The following is a 20656-nucleotide window of genomic DNA, read 5'->3' on the forward strand; positions in this document are numbered from 1 at the left end:
ATTTAATTAAAAGAGATCTTCCAAAAGTAACTAAGCATCAGCCAAGGAAAGTAGGTTGAGATTGAGTGTGTGCTGCACACCTGTCGTTAACAGTGACTGTCATTACAGCACTGTTGACATCAACAAAACTCACCTGCAAGCAAATGGCCAGGTTCACTCTACAGCCAAATGAGGAGCTAACAGCCTGTGTATGGAGGCCCAAGTCTTTGCACAGTTTTGGAAAGGACAGGATGGGTGCTCTTTGAGGCCATTCTTCTGCCACCACCACACATGTCCTCACAAGAAACAAGTCCAGTCCTCGTGCCTAGAAACGACAGCAGTAAGAGATCAGCCTTCCAAGAGCGTAGTTGCGCGAGCTCCTTAACCAGACCCACCCACAGAACAGAAACTCCACACAGATTTTTGTTTCCAGGGTCCAATGGCTCCACGCCATTAACAAACATTCTAGGATGTCTGTGTAAAAAAATATAATCAATCACACAGATAACAGATGACCGAGGATGCATTACAAACATATTTTAAACAATGCCAAGAAGCAACAGCAAGAATGAAGAGTAGAAAGGTTGAAGAGAATCTAGGCCCTGGACTAAATAAAGGACAGGGTTTGGAGAAGAAAGGAAGCATTAGTAAAGGCTGCTATGGACATAGATGCACCAGAACTGGAGAGAAATAGGAAAACCTATTTTAAAGGTAGGAATGGAAAACTAAAATGTTTAGTTTTAAATGTTTAGTTTTAAAATGTTTGGACAACTTTTAAAAGGCAGCTCGCCTTTTATGTTCCATGAGAATTCAACACTGATAAATTCTCATGATCAAGGGCATCTCTGTTTCTAAGGCCCACACATCTCCATTCTGCACCAAATTCAGTCAACTGAGCAAAATCACAAAACTCAGAGGAGGAATCAAGCACCCTCGAGCACCTGCAAGGTGGCCCTGGCACAGGCACAGCTGACAAGGCTCCTGAACCGAGGAGGGAAACACACAAGATAATGTTGACATTGAAATTTAGTATATAAACATGTTTTTTTATAGAGATAGTTACACAGGAAACAATGAAATCTGGGCAATACGAATGATATACACGTGTATGTTTCAGGACACAATGCAGCCTGGGCTTTGAGATGGTGGACCTGAAGCCAAAGATTCAAAATTTAGCCCCGAAATTCATTAAATGTAAGAACTTGGAGAGGTTGCCTTATTTCTTTATAACTTACATTTCCTCATTTTTTAAATGAAGACAGTGATTGTTTCTGTTTTGGAGAGATGTTGTAAAGGTTAAATGAACCAAAATGTAAAGTGCTTAGAAGTCACTCAAGTATGATATTATTTCACTTTGGTTATTTATGCACCTATAGGGACATTTGATAAAATGTAGTCATTCATTTCATAATGTAATATAAGTGAACAGGAGTAAAATTATGCTTTATGAATTTCTTTTTCTGCATAAATATATAATTTCAAGTAATTACACATTTATATAACTTAATTTCAAATTTATCTTGCATTTCATTTTCCTGTTCAACTCCAATACATTAACTTTGCAAAGACATTCAAGAGAGACAAATGTATTGCTGTACTGTATGTTTGTGCACACACGTGCACAAGAGCCATCTGGATATGTACATGGCAATCCACACATCTGAGCATAGAAAGAGTAAACAGTAGTTAGCACAGAAATTAAAACAGGTGATATGATTATTTCCTCCTCGTTACTTGGATAAAGACTACTTAATTTACCATGAAAATATGTCTATCAAAATGTCTATGGTTTACGTGGAAGCAAATGCTATTATTGTCATAAATACCACTGTTCACTTAACTGTAAAAATAAATTTTGGTTAGGGTTGCTCATGACCTACAAATCAGGTTCTTCGAGGTAAAGAAAAGGTAAGGGCTAAATCCAAACCTCTGACTTGAATACCAGTGTTCAGAATAAAATTAACTGTGCTGAAGAACTGAATTCAGCAACAAATAAAAAAGCAATTTAAGACCCTTCAAGTAGGGGTAATGGGATTAAAGACATCAATAATATCAATCATACTCTTTGGTTGGGGCAGTGACAAAATTTTCATGTTATGAGTTTTTCACATGAAAACAGCTTTGTAACCCCTGAGATTTGTGAAGGGTTATTATTTTAATTTCACCAAACCCTTTTCATGTCCTTGGACATTGCACTTTCTTAGGACACTGGGAATGTTCTGCAGGCACTGTGAGGGCGGGTGAGGGTTGCTTCTCTTGAGGGAGTCTGTCTGTGAGCCCAGCCCCCTGGTACAAAGGTCCATCACCGAATAGGAGCAAAATGTAGCTCTGACTTTGTACTGACTGATGGTAAGAAGGCACAAAACAGGGTTGGTTTCCAACTCAGAAGGCAGAATGAGAATGGTGCTGAGTACACGCTGCAGAGAGAAATGGAGAGGCCATGACGCAAGGACGCAGAGGAGGGTCCAGTCTGTGTCTGGGAAATGCCTGTGGTCCACGAGCAAGAAAGGGACAGTCACAGTCACTCTACTCTTAGGTATTTTTTAGTAAAAAATGAAAGTGTGTTCATGCAAACATTGTGAATAGCAAGAAAGAACTAAAGAAATTATGATTTAGAGTTACCACCAAGTTGAGCACTCACTCGAAACATCTAAGCTGTGATGCTGTGAGGTTTCTCTCAAAGCTGGGACAAAACAACAATAACAACAACGAAAAAAACAAAAACAAAAACCTGGGTTCTCTTTCACAGCAGGAAACACAGAACTAAATTTTGGTAGAACATGTGGAAGTTTAGAACGGGAGTTAGCAAACCACCGATGCTGCCTGTTTTCGTAAATGAAGTTTATTGAGACTCAGCCACTCGCCGGTTTAAACACAGTCCACGGTGGCTTTGCACCAGTAGGCAGAGTCGAGTGGGTGCAACAGAGACCACAAAGCCCAAGATATTTACTAAAGGGCCCTTTGAGAAAAAGCATGCCTACCTCTGGTTTAGAAAAGCAATACCCAGAGTAAATGAAACAAAATTGACACAATTAGACAAAGTTTGTCACTCAATTTTTAAAGTTTGAAATTTTGCTTCAGAATAATCCAAACAAATCACCAAACAAGGAAAATACCATTACATTAGAGAACGTATTTAGAGATATGAGGGAAATTCTGGTTCTATATCTCGATCCATCAGTGGTGGGGTAAGTGTGGCTTTAAAATAATGAAGTATTTGTCAAAACTATATTTTTAATTGTTGTTGATTATAAATCAACATTAATAGATATCATGCATTATAATAAAATATCCTAGGTAAATAATCTTCTAACATTTAAGTAAAAGGGATTTTCTAGGTACAAAAAGTCTGATGGATGAAAAAGCACAGTAAGCCTCAACTTCTATGCCATAATACTAAAACCAATTCTTCTGGAATAAAGCCAATCTCACATTAAATTTCTCAAAATTGTTTACAGTAGGCTTCAACTAGTTAAAAAATGTAAGAAAATTAAGTTGGCTCACAAAATCTACTTTAAACAGGGCCCTCAGCAGAAAAATTATTCTTCAGGGCATTTGAGGGAAAGTTCTATTTTCTTTTTCTATTTCTCTATTCCAAAGTCTCACTTATTTTTGTCCAAAGGAAAGACAGCAATCATTGACATTTTCTGTAATCTTTTCAAATGGCTTAATTATCCGAGATTTGTCTTTGGGAAATTAATTTAGGTCATTCAAAATCACTTTACATTAAAGGTATTCATGAAGTCAAGTAACATTACAACAAATATACCTATATCAGAAAATACTGACACAAGCCAACATGTCTTATTTTTTAGTTTTGATTCATACTGTATTATTCTAAAACTAACCTTTCATGGATTTTACACTTGGGGTCTGAAAACAAAACCAAACAACTCCTTAGCTCTAGCAACATATGCAGGGGCCAAAAGATGCTGCCTCTTATACTCACAAAGGTCTTAGACCCATCTTTGGAGACCTACAGTCTTTTTTCCAGGGGCTGGAAGAGGTAAAAAACACAATACTATCCTCTCTCCTGCTACAACTCTGTTTCCCAAGGTGGGCAGTCTTTGAGAACCAGTGTTCTCAAAGCAAGCAGAAGGGAATTCCTGTGACTGAATCTGTTGGAAGCTGTTATTTTGTCTTGCTACAGTGGATGGGCTGTCTTTCAGTCCTACTCTGTCACTTGCCACACAGTGACGCAGAATCAGCCTGCACACTACATCTGGTGTGACTGAATTAGAGCCATTTTTAGTAGCTAATATGTCAACTCCAATTAGAAGCCTCAAGGCAGCATGAAGCAGGAAGAAATAAAAATAACATAAAATTCATATCTGCTGAATGGATGCTAAAAGAACAATCTCAGTGCCAGGATTGTGCACTAACTAGGTCAAAGATCTAATGTGCAGGCCTAAGATCTAACAAGCCTACACATCACACATCATACAAATCATAATTATCCACTAGGAAGTGCAAGTCTTACCTCTTTGAGAGGTGATGGGGCAGTTTTTTGTTAACACCAAAGTCATTCAACCCATTTGTGAATCAGAGTCAATAATCCCACCTTAGATTACCCTGTATGATTTTTATTATAGCTCAGATCTCCACAGCTGCTCCTTCACACCAAGGACTTTCGCATTTTGGTGCTGTTACCAGACATGTTTGATGGCACTTGAGCCTCATGTCTTAGGGAATTAAGATGCAGGAGAAACCTTATGATGATATTTCTCTTAATGTAACAACCCAGCATTTCCATATTGTCCCCAACATCTTACTTCATAAATGCTATAGCAGAGAAGGAGAGCCAAAATGAAGAAAATTAAATACAGATCACGTGCTACCTTTTCAAGAATATATATCATGAGAAATGATTTGATTAGGAGCATTAGTACATGAAAGACTTGCTAGCACATTGTAGAATTCAATTGTAGCACATTGTAGAGCTACAGAATTTTAAACAAAGCTGTGAAAATTAATAAGACAGAAGTCAACATTTTAAAAAAATCAATAAACCCTGATAACACAGGAGAAGCAGAAAACCTGATTCATGAGTTTTCTACTTCCTCATTCCTTGCTCAGTCCAATTAATGTTGATTGTTTCATTTACTAACCAACACTGACTTGTTGGCACCAGCTATGAACACCTCCATGGACAAAGCAAACCTACTTAAAAGCAGGTTGCTTATAATGAATTATGATTATTTTTTGAGAACTTCTGGAACCTGAACTATTCTAGTTTAGATTTTAACTTCTAAAATAACAAAAATGACTACAAACACATTTTGGGAATATTTCTCCCCATCTATGGCCTATGTTTTCATTCTCTTGAGAGTGTTTTTGCAGAGCATAAACTATTAATTTTAATAAAACCCAGCCTATCAATTCTTTCTTTCATGGATTGTATCTTTGCTGTTCTATCTAAAAAGTCATCACCAAACTCCAGGTCATCTAAGTTTTCTCCTTTGTTATTTTTTAGGAGTTCCATAGTTTTACCTTTCACATTTAGGCCTCTGATCCATTTTGAGCTGTTTTTTGTGAAGGCTGTGAGTTGTAGGTCTAGATTCTTTTTTTTTTTCCATGTAAATGTCCAGTTGTTCCAGTACCTTTTGATGAAGAGATAATCCTTGTTCCACTGTATTGCCTCGCTCCTGTGTTAAACACTGGTTGATGATATTTAGGTGGGTGTACTTCTGGGCTCTCTACAATACCAAGAATGAATCCTAATACAAATTTGGGGCTCAGGGTAGTGATGACATGTCAATGTAAGTTCCTGGACTGCAGAACATGTACCATCTAGTGGGAGATGTTGATAGTGGAGAAGGCTGTGTGGGCATGGGCCCAAGGAATACAGAAAATATCTTCACTATCTCAACTTTGCCATGAACCTACCTAAAACTGCTCTGAAAAATAAAGTCTACTTAAGAAAATAAAAATAAAAACATGACTGACAATGAGAAAAAAGGTATGCTGGTAACTAATATAAATTTGCACATATGTAATTGGATAATTTCAGATTATTAACCTGACAAAATATAAAAACCATCAAAAACTATCAGCTTAGCAGCTGTGAGCAAGGCAGCCACTCATTTCACTGGGACACATACCACCCTGTGTCATATGGGTGACCCTCAACTGACAGACTAGGGTCTGTAATGTGCATGTCAGTCAATCCAATACCAGGCTGCATAGTACGAAATCTACCCACTTTAACCATAGAACTAAATAAACTTTAGTAAATTGCAGAATTGTATAATTCACCACAATGCAGTTCTAGAACACTCCATCACCCTAAGGATAGGTTTGTGTCCATTTGTAGTCAATCCTGTCTCCAGCCCTTGCCACAGTCAATCATTCTCCTGTCTCTAGGTTTGCCTTTTCTGAACATTTCATACTAATGGCATCATGATGTAATTATATAGCGTGTGGCCTTTGGGATATGGCTTCTTTCACTCAGCACAGTGTTTGTGAAGTTTATCCATGTGTCAGCTGTATTCCATTGTATGGATGTGACAAATACTGTTTATACACTCACCAGTCATTAGATATTTAGATTATTTCCTTTTTTTTTCTTCTTCTTTAAACAAAGGCTGCTGTGAATACTTCGAGCATCAAGCGTTTCTGTGGACATGTTTTCCTTTCTCTTTGGTAGATGGCTAGGAGTGGAATTGCTAGGTCATATGGTACATTTATGTTTAATTTTTAAGAACATGCAAACTGTGGTTTTATCAGTTTACTTTCCTATCAATGATGTACAAGAATCCTGTTTCTGTATATTCCTGGTTACCTTTGCTTAACAGCATATTTAATTTTGAACTCAGGAAGTACAAGTCTCCTACTTCATTTTCCGTTTTTTAGATTATAGCTGTTCTTCTAATGGCATGACGTGGTACCTCACTGGTTTTAATTTGCATTTCCACAATGAATGCTAAGCATGTTATCACATGCTTAATGGTCATTTGTTTATTTTGGTGAAATGTCTATTCAAATCTGTTCCCCATTTTAAAATTATTTTGCTTGTCTATGAATTTTAAAAATTTGTTTTGTATCTGGTTAGACTTTATCAGATGATTTGAAAATATTTTGTCCTAGTCTGTGGTTTGTCTTTTCACTTTTTTAAAAAAATATTTTATTATTTTTTTTGAGAGAGGGGAAGGGAAGAAGAAAGAGTGGGAGAGAAATAGCAATGTATTAGAACAAACACTTCAAAAATTTATATGGAATCATAAACGAGCCCGAATAGCAGCTGCTCTTTTGAGAAAGAAGAACAAAGTAGGAGGGATCACAATACCTGATATCAAACTGTATTACAAGGCCACTGTAATCAAAACAGCCTGGTACTGGCATAAAAACAGGCACATAGACCAATGGAACAGAACAGAGAGCCCAGAAATCAACCCAACCCTCTACAGTCAATTAATATTCGACAAAGGGGGCAGTAACATAAAATGGAATAAAGATAGCCTCTTCAGCAAATGGTGTTGGGAGAACTGGACAGCTACGTGCAAAAAAATGAAACTTGAGCACCAACTTACACCATACACCAAAATAAATTCAAGGTGGATAAAAGACTTAAATATAAGCCATGACACCATTAAAGTCCTAGAGGAGAACATTGGCAAGAAAATCTCAGATATTCCACGCAGCAACATTTTTACGGATATGTGCCCTAGAGCAAGGAATATAAAGGAAAGAATAAACAAATGGGATCTCATCAAAATAAAAAGCTTCTGCATGGCTAAAGAAAACAGTATTAAATTAAAAAGACAACCAACTGTATGGGAAAACATATTTGCCAATGATACCTCAGACAAAGGTTTAATCTCCAAAATATACAAAGAACTTACACAACTCCACTCTAGGAAGACATCGAACCCAATTAAAAAATGGGAAAAGGACTTGAACAGACACTTCTCTAAAGAGGACATACAGAATATCCAGAGACACATGAAGAGATGCTCAATATCGTTAGCTATCAGAGAGATGCAAATTAAAACCACAATGAGATACCACTTTACACCAGTCAGGATGGCTATAATAGACAAAGCAACAAACAACAAATGTTGGAGAGGGTGTGGGGAAAAGGGGACCTTAGTTCACTGTTGGTGGGATTGTAGACTGGTACAACCATTATGGAAAACAGTATGGAATTTTCTCAGAAAAATAAAAATTGACCTGCCTTTTGACCCAGCAATTCCACTGCTAGGATTATACCCCAAGAATCCTAAAACATCAGTTTCAAAGAACCTATGCACCACAATGTTCATAGCAGCACAATTTACAATAGCCAAGAGTTGGAAGCAACCTAGGTGCCCATCAGTAAATGAATGGATCCAAAAATTGTGGTACATATACACCATGGAATTTTATGCAGCAGAGAGAAAGAAGGAACTACTACCTTTTGCAACAACATGGATGGAACTGGAAAGCATTATGCTGAGTGAAATAGGCCAGGCATTGAAGGACAAATACCATATGATCTCACCTTTGACAGGAAGCTAAACAATAAAACAAACAAGCAAACAGAATAAAAACAAAGACGCTGAAATAGAGAACAAGTGGGCAGCGACCAGAGGGGAGAGGGAAGGGAACTTAAGGGGAAAAAGGGGGAGGGATTTTGAGGAACAAGTATGAAAGACACAGAGATGAGGACTGGGGGCGGGGGGGAATGGGAGGGAGGGGGGAGACCGGGCGGGGGGGGGGAAGAGAAAAAAAAAATGTACTTGAAAAGTAACTAAATAAAATTAAAAAAAATAATAATAAATCTACAATTTATTTGACCACAAAAAAAAAAAAAAGAAATAGCAATGTATGGTTGTCTCTTATGCATCCCCTGCTGGGAACTGGCCCCTGCTGGGAACTGTCCTGCAACCCAGGCATGTGCCCTGATGGGGAATCGAACCATGATCTTTTGATTTGCAGGCCCGTGCTCAATCCACTGAGCTACACCAGCCAGGGCCTTAATGGTATCTTGTAATGTGCAAAAGTTTTAAATTTTGTTGGAGTCTAATTTATGAATATTTCCTTCAGATATTGTACTTTTGATGTCATACCTAAGAATCCTTTGCCAAACCTAATATTATATTTACTTCTATGCTTTTTTAATAAATGTTTTATAGTTTTTCCCCTATTATTAGGTATAAGATCCACTTTGAGTTGATTTATATATATGATGTTAGATAAAAGTTTAATTTTTTTTTTACATGTGGATGTTCATTTTTCCCAGCATTATTTGTCAAAAAGACTATTCATTCCCCATGGAGTTGCCTTGGTTCCTTTGTTGAAAAATCAGCTTCCGCCAAGATGGAGGTGTAGGTGGAAACACTATGCCTTCTTGCACAACCAAGTTTAAAGAACAACAAAATTTTAGTAACAAAAAATGCAGCCAAAACACAGAAAATTGAACTATATGGAAGTCTGACAACAACGAACCCTTCAGCCAGACAGGTAAGAGGGGCGGAGCCAGGGACTAGGAGTCACTGGCTCAGAGTGAGGTTGCATGGGAAAACTCGGTCAGACCAACTCAGGCGCATGGGTGGGGGTTGGCAGATCCCAGGCATGAGGTTGCGACGGGCAGACCTGACCATGGTCACACATTCACGTGCAGATAAACCAGTGAAGAAGCGAGTATTGAAACAGACCACGCAGGCCCCAGTGGCAGGAAGCAACAGAGAGGACCACCATTGCTCCCCCTCTGACCCTGCCCCCACATACAGCATCACAAACCAGCGACCTGGGCAGCCCTGCCCCAGTGAACACCTAAGGCTCTCTTCCTCATACCCAACGGTGTGAAAAGACCAAAACATGGCTCAAGAAGAACTCAAAGCCCTAGAGCCAATAACTCTAAGAGACCAAGAAATAGCCAAACTTTCAGATGCACAGTTCAAAACACTGGTGATCAGGATGCTCACAGAACTGGTGGATTTCGGTCACAAATTAGAGGAACATATGAAGGCTAAACTAATTGAAATGAATGGAAATGCACAGGAAAGCAATAGTGATGGAAAGGAAACTGGGACTCAAATCAAGGGAGTGGACTAGAAGGAAAAAAAAATGACTAAACAGAAAAGAATAAAGAAACAAGAATTCAAAAAAATGAGGACAGGCTTAGGAACCTCCAAGACATCTTTAAACGCTCCAACATCCAAATTATAGGGGTACCAGAAGGGGAAGAGGGACAGCCACCAGTGGAAAACTTATTTGAACAAATAATAAAGGAGAACTTCCCCAATCTGGCAAAGGAAATAGACTTCCAGGATATCCAGGAAGCTCAGAGAGTCCCAAAGAAGTTGGACCCAAGAAGGAACACACCAAGGCACATCATAATTACACTAGCCAAGATTAAAATGAAAGAGATAATCCTAGAAGTAGCAAGAGATAAGGGGACAGTCACTACAAAGGAGTTCCCATCAGATTGTCAGCAGATTTCTCAAAAGAGACCTTACAGGCAAGAAGGGGCTGGAAAAAAGTATTCCAAGTCATGAAATCCAAAGACCTACATTCAAGATTGCTCTATCCAGCAAAGCTTTCATTTAGAATGGAAGGGCAGATAAAGTGCTTCTCAGATAAGATCAAATTCAAGAAGTCCATCATCACTAAGCTCTTATTATATGAAATGTTAAAGGGACTTACCTAAGAAAAAGAAGATAAAAAATATGAACAGTGAAAGGACAGCAAACTCACAGTTATTAAGAACCACACCTAAAATAAAAGCAAACTAAGAGGACAGCTAGATCAGGAGCAGAACCACAGAAATGAAGATCTCATGGAGGGTTAGCAACAGGGGAGTGGGAGGAGGAGAAGGGGGGAGAAGGTACAGAGAATAAGTAGAATAGAAGGTAGGTAGAAAATAGATAGGGGGAGGGCAAGAATAGTATGGGACATATAGAATCTAAAAAACTTGAGACACATGGTCATAAACTAAAGGGGGGGAATGATGGGGGAGGGGGTGTGCAGGGTGGAGGGGAATGAAGGGGGGAATAGAACAACTGTAATGGCATAATCAATAATTTTTTTTAATTTTAAAAAATAAAAAAAGAAAAATCAAATGACCACATATATAAGGGTTCATTTTCTGTACTTTCAATTCTGTTTAATTGATTACTTTATACTGTTACATTCCGCTCTCACAAGCAAGAAGGGTCGGAGACGGTCGGGCAGTCAAAGATGTTTTATTGGCCAAAGTTTCAAAGTTTTACCTGCTCAGGGGCGAACTCTCGGGGTGTCCGGAGACTCGGTGCCAAAATGGCTGCAAATGAGAGTCGCGCCTAACGCTTACAGGCTAGGGTTTTTATAGAAGCGGGCAAGCAAGCGGGTTTCCAGAAGCAAAGGTGGCAGTTAGCGATAGCTAAACGAGCTCAGGTGTGAAGCACTTAACAACTCCTGACACATGGAAGCCCTCTATACGTTTTGACCGATTCCTAACTCTCTGGAACACCTGCCTGGGGGTGGGTGCGGTTTCTACTCAGGCTTCAGCAAGCAGTCTTGGGTTGAGCAAACAGCTTAGCACAAACTTATTTCCTCCTCGACTCTAACATTCCCCCCTTTCCTTTGGCAATAGGTCAAACCCTTGACTCATTTTCCTATGACTAGTGCTCTCTAAATGTTGACCTTGGTTGCCCAGGGGCTCTGGATGGTCAGCCCCTGTCGGTTCCTCTGGGGGCGGTGCCTCTGGTCTGCTGGGAGCCTTAGGGGGACTTAGGAGAGGCTGGGATGGCCTTGGCAGCAAGCCATTTCCAAACCCTTTCATGATTGGCCCTTCTATTTGAGGAATCCGTCTAATGGTGAAGAGGACTCCTGGGTTCCACCTTGAGGTATACAGACGTAGTCCCCAGGTGCGTCCCTTATCCCATCCTGGTCAGGATTGTCACTGTGATGGGGTTGCACCTATCTTGGGCACAGCGGGGGTTCCCCTTCCTTACTGGCGGGTTGGACTTGTCTCTTGTGAGGCTAATGAATGGGTCTTTCCCTGCCTTCGGTGTCCACGAGGGGGGTGCGACAATTGTCTCCAGCCCCCCCACAGGTTCCCTGTAGGTATGTTTCATAATTCTCTGTTCTATGTGGACACGTGTAGAGGTCTGTGTGGAACAGATCTCGGTTTAAATATTATTACAATTTGATCCCCCTTCTCCCGCAGCCCCTCGTAAGGTTTGAGCTTTGTTTGGGTCATCAGAATGGAGTCCATTCCCATCACAAAGTCTATGTCCAAACCATTGGGAGAGATCGGCCTGGAGGATCGGTCACCTTGCCACTGCTTCCCGTGTTGTTTGTGGCAATTACTTCACCGTCAGAGAATCTGACCAGAACCCACTGATGGGCGAGCCCCTTCGTGAGTGTGACCCAACTGGCGAGCCACACCCCTATGAGCGGGAGAAAGTGAGTTTTAGGGGCTTGCCTGGGTCTTGCTGGACTCGCCATCTTTGAGATCCTTCTTCTGGCGCTTGGGCTGCCTTGGTGTGGGATAGGTGGATCCAATATGGTTTTTCTGCTACCCGAATAGCGGTGGGGGTGCTTAACAGTACCTGGAAAGGTCCGATCCACCGAGGCTCTAGGCTTCCTCTCCTGTGGTTAAGGATCCATACCCACTGCCCAGGCTCCAGTGACTCTGGTGTCTTCTCTCCCCCCTTGGCGTCCTTGGTGCTGGGCCTGTCGAAAGGCACACACTTCGCTCCGAATCTTCTGCAGCGCTTGCAAGGGCCTAAGGAAGTTGTGGTTAGACATTTCTTTCTATTTCCTCTTTAGTTAATTTAGGAACCAGAGGTATGGGTTGCCCAAATGGTATTTCAAAGGGTGCCCATGTCTTAATATAGGGGATACATCTCACACGGAAGAGGGCAAAAGGGAGTAGCTCCACCCAATTATCGCCGGTCTCCTCTTTGTTTTATTAAGGTTTCTTTAAGTGTCCTATTTGTTCTCTCTACTTGCCCTGAACTCTGTGGTCTGTAAATGCAATGGAGTTTCCAATCAATCCCTAGCCTAGCTGCTAATTCTTGTGAAACCTTGGAAACAAATGCAGGTCCGTTATCAGACCCTATGGCTAGAGGTATGCCATACCTAGGTATAATCTCTCTCATTAGAATTTTACAGACTATGGAGGCAGTTTCTCCTCTCGTGGGGAAAGCCTCTACCCACCCAGAGTAAGTATCTACTAAAACTAACAAATACTTGTACCTTGATTTCCCTCTAGGCATTTCGGAGAAGTCAGCCTCCCAAAGTTCACCTGGGGTTCTTCCTCGATACCTCATGAAGCAGGGCAGCCTCTTGTTCTGGGCATTCACTTTGGCACAGGCCTTACATCGTGAGGAGATTGAGTGAATTATGTCCCTTAGGTGTAGTCCAAGGTAATATTTTCTAATTAGCTGTTCTAACTTATTTTGTCCTAAGTCGGTGCTGGTGTGGATGTCTTGAGTTATTTCTCTTAATACTCCTTGAGGTAAATATATTCTAGCGTCAGGGAGTACTATCCACCCATCTTTATTTTTCTTCCCTCTTAGCTTAATTCCTTCTTGTTCTTCTGTAGAGTACTTGGGGTTTGAAGGCAGCCCTGGCTGGGGTATTAGGGAGAGTAGGTTGTCCTCTCAGCCTGTAGCAGCCTCCCTGGCGGTGGTGTCGGCCAAGTTATTTCCTCTTATAATTGGGGAGTCTCCTTTCTGGTGGCCCCTGCAGTGTATGATAGCAACTTTCTTGGGTAGCCATATGGCCTCTAGGAGGGTGAGGATTTCCTCACGGTTCTTAAGGTCCTTTCCCCCTGTGGTTAGGAGGCCTCTTTCTTTGTAGATGGCTCCATGGATATGGGCAGTGGCAAATGCATAGCAGCTGTCAGTATAAATATCGGCGACTCTCCCTTCAGCTATTCGTAGGGCTTGGGTTAGCCCTATCAATTCTGCCTTCTGTGCAGATGTTCCTTTGGGCAGTGCCTTCTGCCACAGCACCTCATCCTCTGTGGTCACTGCTGCTCCTGCAAATCGCTGTCCATCTTTTATAAAACTGCTCCCATCAGTAAAGAGGGTCAGGTTTGCCCCTTCATAGGCCTGGTCCCGCAAGTCTGGGCGGGCCCCGGTCACTGTGTCAAGAACCTGAGTGCAGTTATGGACAATCTCAGCATCTGGTATTGGTGGTAGGGTAGCTGGGTTCAAAGCAGTGGTCTTGAGAAACTGCACTGCTGGAGGGTTTAACAGCTGTGCCTGATACTGTGTCAGCCGCGCATTAGATAACCACCTGTCTGGGGGCAACCGTAGGACTTTTTCTATATAGTACTCACCAATGACTTGTATATCCTGTCCCAGAGTTAGCTTGCTCGCTTCTTTGACTGGCAGCAACGTGGCTGCAATGGCCCTCAAGCAGGCGGGCAACCCAGATGCAACGGGGTTGAGTCTCTTTGATAAACAGGCCACAGGCCTTTTCCATGGACCCAGGGTCTGACTCAAAACTTCTAGGGCTATACTTTCTTTTTCTGCTACAAACAGTTGGAAAGGCTTGGTCAAGTCTGGCAAGGCTAGGGCTGGGGCAGCTACTAAAGCCTCTTTTAAGGTCTGAAAGGCTTGTCTCTCTTTTTCAGTCCATGTGAATGAGTCCTCCTTGCCCCTGGTTAGTTCATGCAAAGGCCTTGCTATCTCTGCAAAACCTAATATCCACAGCCTGCAGTATCCTACAGCCCCTAGAAATTCGTGCACCTGCCTTTTGGTGGTCGGCTCTGGAATTTGTAGAACCGCTTGAATCCGTTGGCTGGACAGAGTTCTCAGCCCCCCTTGCAGGTTATACCCTAGGTAACTTACAGTTTGGGTCACGATTTGAGCTTTCTTGGCTGAGACTCGGTATCCCATCCTCTCAAGGTCTCGCAGCAGGTCAAGGGTGGCCATTTCACACTCCTGTTCTTGAGCTGCTATTAGGATGTCATCTATATACTGGAGGAGAACTATGGTGGGGTGAGATTTCCGAAACCCCTGGAGGTCTTTGCTGAGGGCCTCGTTAAAAATCGTAGGTGAGTTTTTATACCCCTGAGGCAGTCTAGTCCATGTGAACTGCCCTACTAGTCCGTTTTCAGGGTCGTTCCATTCAAAGGCAAAAATCTCCTGGCTGGTGGCTGGTGAATGGCCAGTCCAGGCGGGTTAGTCTCTGCCCACACCCCCGGTACCTGCATTTGCAATGCTTCTGAGACTCCCGCTTCCTCTCGGTCTCCATCTTGGAGTGCAGCTAGCAGGTACTCCTCGGAGAGGGGGACCGTTACCTCCACATTGGCTCCTGCCTCGGGATCTTCCTGTTGTCTGAAGGTTATCGTAGCTTGGAGTTTCTGCAACAGAGCCCTTCCGAGCAGCGGGTATGGACAGTCTGGCAGTGATCCTGGCAGTTGTCCAGGGGTAAGTTTCAGCCTTGCCCGTTGCCCCTACAATTTTTGTGGTCGCCTTCTGGACTTGCCCCCGGGGTTGTTTTAAGACAGAAAAAGTGGCTCCCGTGTCAACTAGGAAGTTCACTGGCTTGCCCTTGACAGTTAAGGTGACCATGGGCTCCTGGGAGCCAACAAGTATGGAGCCCTGGCCCCGTCAATCCAAGGTTTGGAGGAGGACTTCTGGGCCACGTTCTGGGCCTTTGTTCCCACCTCCCCATTTGGGGCAGTCTCGCCTCCAGTGTCCTTTCTCCCTGCAGTATGAACACTGGTCCTTCCCACGTCGGGGCCTCTGCTTCCCCTGCTGCTGTTTCTCATTTCCTCTTCCTTTCTGAGGTGCTTTCTGTGCCGCGAGCAGAATTTTGGCGACTTCTTTTGCTCTCCCTACCTCTGGGTCATCCCTGTTTACATATACTTTCTGTGCTATTTCTAGGAGCTTGCTTCTATTTTCTCCCTCAAACCCTTCGAGCTTCTGTAATTTCTTTCTAATGTCTGAGGCTGCTTGGGTTACAAAGGCCATGTTAATTAGTCTTCTGTTCTCGGGCGCCTGGGGATCTAATGGGGTATATACCCTATATGCCTCCATTAGCCGTTCTAGGAAGGCTCCGGGTGATTCGTCCCGCCCTTGAATAATCTCACTTACTTTGCTAAAATTTGTGGTATTGCTGCTGCCTCAAGTCCCCTCAGTAGAGCCTGGCGATATTGGAGGAGCGCTTCCCTTCCGCCGCTTGAGTTTGGATCCCAATTTGGAGGTTGGGAGGGTAGGACAGCCTCTAATTCTTTCCTCCCCCCTGCAATCGTCCCCTCTTCCCCCCATAATAGCCTTCGCTGCCTCTCTCATAATTCTCTCTCTCTCCTCTGAGGTAAACAGGGTTTGCAGAATTTGCTGGCAGTCATCCCAAGTGGGCTGGTGGGTTCTGAAAAGTTTCTAAAAGGGAAATCAACCCCTGTGGCTTTTCTGAGAAAGGGGGGCTCTGGTGCTTCCAATTGTATAAATCACTAGTAGAGAAGGGCACATAAATCAAGCGCGGGCGCGGTGGTGAAATGGCAGCGCCTGCCTGAGGAGGTAAAATGGCTGCGGCTGCATCCGCTCCGCCGGGGAGGCCTGTGCCCTGCCGTGCTGAGTGCCGCCACGAGTATGGGGCGGGCTCTGAAATCTTTTTCCCTCCTCGGGAGAGTCTGGCTGAGGTTGGATTAGGTGTGGGGGCGGCGCTAGGGCTGGATCCAAAGATCCTCACGCTGACCGGGCAGGACAGGGTATAACCGGGGTCTAGCCGGGGTTGCAGTGCGAGACCCCCCCCCCCCCCCGCATTTGGATTTCCCTTCACAAGTTCCTTTGTCAGTCCTTTCTGCTCTGTAGTTACACAGATAGCTCTCCGCCCTCTTTTGTTAGTCTGCATGCACTTCCGAATATACCCGGGGCGCTCGGTGGCTATGTCCACCCAGACATCAATGTAAACAAATTGGTCCGGGTGGGGCACCCGGTGCACAGTAGCGCGGACAGCAAACAAGAAGGGAAGATCAAAGGTTCCCTCAGTGGGCCAGCCCACATCGAAGGTGGGCCACTCAATTTGGCTGAGGGTCCGGAGGGACTCCGGTCCGGCGGGGGTCCCCCATATCCGCTGGCGCGCCTCTGAAAGTCAGAGAAATTATTTAACAGGCAATCAAGGGGTGACCCGGGCACGGATCCGCTCTGGCCCATCCTGGCGCGCCGGACGACCCAGGGAATTTCGGAGGCAAGGAAGGTTATAATCAGGACTAGCAGTAAACTCACGAACAGACACAACCTCTTATCACACACAGGCGAACCGCGGTTCTCAGGCCTACGTCTCTCAGGCCTACGTCTCTCAGGCCTACGTCTCTCGCAGCGCGGCGCAAAAAAAGAACCGACACTCCTTGACCAAGTCACGGAGTGGAACTGAAAACTAAGTGACCTAGTCACTACTCCCGAGGGCGTCCCCTCTTTTGGGAGCCCCTGGGTGGACTGCCGGTAACGTCTTACCTACCACCTCAGGGTTAAGCAGTCTAGACTTCCAAAACCAAAAGAGGATCCTCGTTACTTACGTTTGCTCCAGCAGCCCGTCCAGTCCTCGGTGGAAAAAGATCTCGCTGGGGCCTCCAAATGTTACATTCCGCTCTCACAAGCAAGAAGGGTCGGAGATGGTCGGGCAGTCAAAGATGTTTTATTGGCCAAAGTTTCAAAGTTTTACCTGCTCAGGGGCGAACTCTCGGGGTGTCCGGAGACTCGGTGCCAAAATGGCTGCAAATGAGAGTCACGCCTAACGCTTACAGGCTGGCGTTTTTTATAGAAGCGGGCAAGCAAACGGGTTTCCAGAAGCAAAGGTGGCAGTTAGCGATAGCTAAACGAGCTCAGGTGTGGAGCACTTAACAACAACTCCTGACACATGGAAGCCCTCTATACGTTTTGACCAATTCCTAACTCTCTGGAACACCTGCCTGGGGGTGGGTGCGGTTTCTACTCAGGCTTGAGCGAGCAGTCTTGGGTTGAGCAAACAGCTTAGCACAAACAACTTATTTCCTCCTCGACTCTAACATATACATCTACATTTATATCCACATTATATCTTTATGCTAGTACCACACTGTCTTGGTTACAGTAGTAACCCAATGTCAATTATTGACATTGAGGAAGTCTGAGTTTTCCAACTTTGTTTTTCTACTCCAAAATTATTTTGGATATTATGGGTTCTTTACTTAAATTTTAGAATCATGTTGTTAATTTTAGCAACTAACAACAGCAACAAAAAAACCAACCCCAAACAAGCAAAAGCTGGTAAGATTTCTGACAGGGATTACACTGAATCTTTAGACCAATTTGGGGAGAATTTACATTTTAACAATATTGAATCTTCTTATCAATGAATATCAATTCTCTGACATGCTTTTAAAAACATGTATAATCTCCCCAAATATTTTCAAACAATTCTATCATGTCAATGATTTTCAGATAAATAACCTTATACTTCATGATTGGTGGAAACTTCAGGATAAAGATATACAAAAAAACTATTCATATCAAATTTAAAAAAAGAATTCTGCCTGGCTGGTGTAGCTCAGTGGATTGAGCTCGGGCCTGTGAACCACATGATCGTGGTTCGATTCCCAGTCAGGGCACATGCCTAGGTTGCAGGCCAGTTCCCAGCAGGGGACTCATGAGAGGCAACCATACATTGATATTTCTCTACTTCTCTCCTTCCCTTCCTCTCTAAAGATAAATAAATAAAATATTTAAAAATAAAACCAGTTCCTCCCCCCCTTCCTCCCTGATAATAAAAAAATCTTTAAAATAAAAAATAAAAAATAAAAAATAAAAAAAAGAATTCTGAAACAATCACAAAGTTAAAGTTTCAAGAAAAATAAATATAATTTTTTCTCCCTTGAATCATTTGAGGGTAAGTCACTGACTGTATGTCCCAACAACTTCGAATACTTTAGGCCCTTAAAGTTTGGGGGTATTTCCAACAAACTAGTATATTTTCCTCCATCAGCCAACTCAGGCATCAAAATCAGAAAACTAATTGATACATTTTTCCATTGACCCCTATTCAAGTTCTGCCAGTTGTCCCAGTGATATCTGACTGCGAAGGGTCCAGATCAGAGTCTCATCCTGCATTTAAGCTGTCAACTCTGTCCAGATGTAGCCTTCGGAGCTTCCCTGACCCTGTGACAATGCATTCATGACAAGATGACAGGCCCCTGTGCTATTGTGTGCTCCTCAGTTTGAGTGTCTGATGTACCCATGATTAGATTCAGGTGAAGCAGCCTTGATGCAGTTTCCCTCACTGCAACCCTTTCAGGGACACACAAGGGCCCCTTGTCTCACTGTTGACAAGGTTCACTTTGATCTCTTGATTCAGGCTTCTCCACTATGAAGGTTCTCTCCTCTCCTTTGTAATTAACAACTGTTTGGTGGAGGGCTACCATGTAAATCCTTGTTACTCGCTGGGCTTTCAATTTGTCATCTATTTATATCTGAATGGTTAGATAATTTCTCATTTTATTCAAAGTGTTACAATCTATTACAATCTTTATTTGGATCCTCCCATTGCCCCAGTTTGGCCAGTCTCGTACATTTCCTCTCCCAGCCTGAAATCAGCCTCTTCTCAAAGGAGCCCTAGCTCATTTGAGAGGAAAACAGTCTGGATGCTGGGCATTCTCACTGCTACTGGGTGCTTACTCGCAGGCCGTTTTTAAAGTTAGTCTATTGGGATCTATTTCTACAAAGGATTTCAGGATGAAGAGGTTCACAACTATTAGGCATTTATTTTTAATGTTGCATGGTCAATCAAGAACATTGTGATTTCAAGACTTCTGAATGAATTTTCAGGAAATACATTCATTAAGTAAAGGTTGCAACTCTCTCTGCACAATTCCGTTAAAGAGCCCCTCCCTGCCCCCCGACTCTTCCATGCTAAGTTTTTGATGAACATCAAAAATTTACTTTCCTTCAAAAGCATATTCTGTGTTGCCTGAATGGGGCTTAGGTTTGGTAACCCTGCAAAACCAGGGAGCACTTTACTCATGGGCTTCAGCTGAACCTTTGCCAAGTGACATACAGACAGCTGTCCTAAATGGTCAGTAGTTTGGAACAGCCTTCCTACTCAGCTGGCCAAATATGTCTAAGGTCACTTTGGCCCTACTGTTGGGATGGTATATTCTGAGCTATTTCCCAAGAAAAAGTTACCCACAATGCTGTTGTATTTTAAATGGAGGCAAAAATCATTAAGATATACTCTGGGGTTCAATTCCATGTGCTCCCTCAAAAAAGTTTTATCGTACTAATTAGAATGTCAGTATTTTTCAAAAACACAGGAATTATATTTTAATCCAGTCTAATACTATTAAATATTATGAAGGCATTAAGATAATTGTTTTAGAAGAATGTTTAAAAACATGAGAAAAATGTCTACTATAGACTCCCAAGAAAAAAGGGAAATTAAACTGTAGCACCTCAGTTTTATAAATATATTGATGTACATTTACAAAATTGTATATGTAACTTAAAGGTTTACAGATGAAATCATGTGTTGTAGGGGTGTTTGCTTTAAAATATCCCATATAAAAAAGGGACAGAAAAAAATGAGAAGATGGATGAAACAAAGTTGGTGACATGTTGATCCATGTGAAGCTGGGTGGTGGGCACTGGTGTTTACTGTAGCATTCTCTGTGTACACTTATATAGGAGGTCTGTCCGGAAGGTCTCCAGCCATGTGGTGTGAAAAGTAGAGACGTTTGTTGAAGAAGACACAAGATACAAGAAACATTGCACACAGGACAATG

At 42.6% G+C, this 20656-nt stretch overlaps 1 protein-coding gene across 1 annotated transcript in view; it reads right to left on the minus strand.

Annotated features, from left to right (window-relative positions):
* The window catches only part of LOC128626735 (disco-interacting protein 2 homolog C-like), a 114029-nt gene extending 99222 nt beyond the window's left edge, over positions 1 to 14807 (minus strand). Inside the window, exons 1-2 of the mRNA XM_053661022.1 lie at positions 14748 to 14807; positions 134 to 304 (exon numbers count right to left, since the gene is read on the minus strand). Of these exons, the coding sequence (XP_053516997.1) occupies positions 134 to 304; positions 14748 to 14795 (219 nt within the window). The 5' untranslated portion in view covers positions 14796 to 14807. The remainder of the gene's footprint in view (positions 1 to 133; positions 305 to 14747) is intronic.
* Between the last annotated feature and the right edge of the window lie 5849 nt (positions 14808 to 20656).

Source organism: Artibeus jamaicensis, unplaced genomic scaffold, assembly GCF_021234435.1.
Source record: "Artibeus jamaicensis isolate MK-2021 breed Jamaican fruit bat unplaced genomic scaffold, CSHL_Jam_final scaffold_916, whole genome shotgun sequence".
NCBI classification, from domain to species: domain Eukaryota; kingdom Metazoa; phylum Chordata; class Mammalia; order Chiroptera; family Phyllostomidae; genus Artibeus; species Artibeus jamaicensis.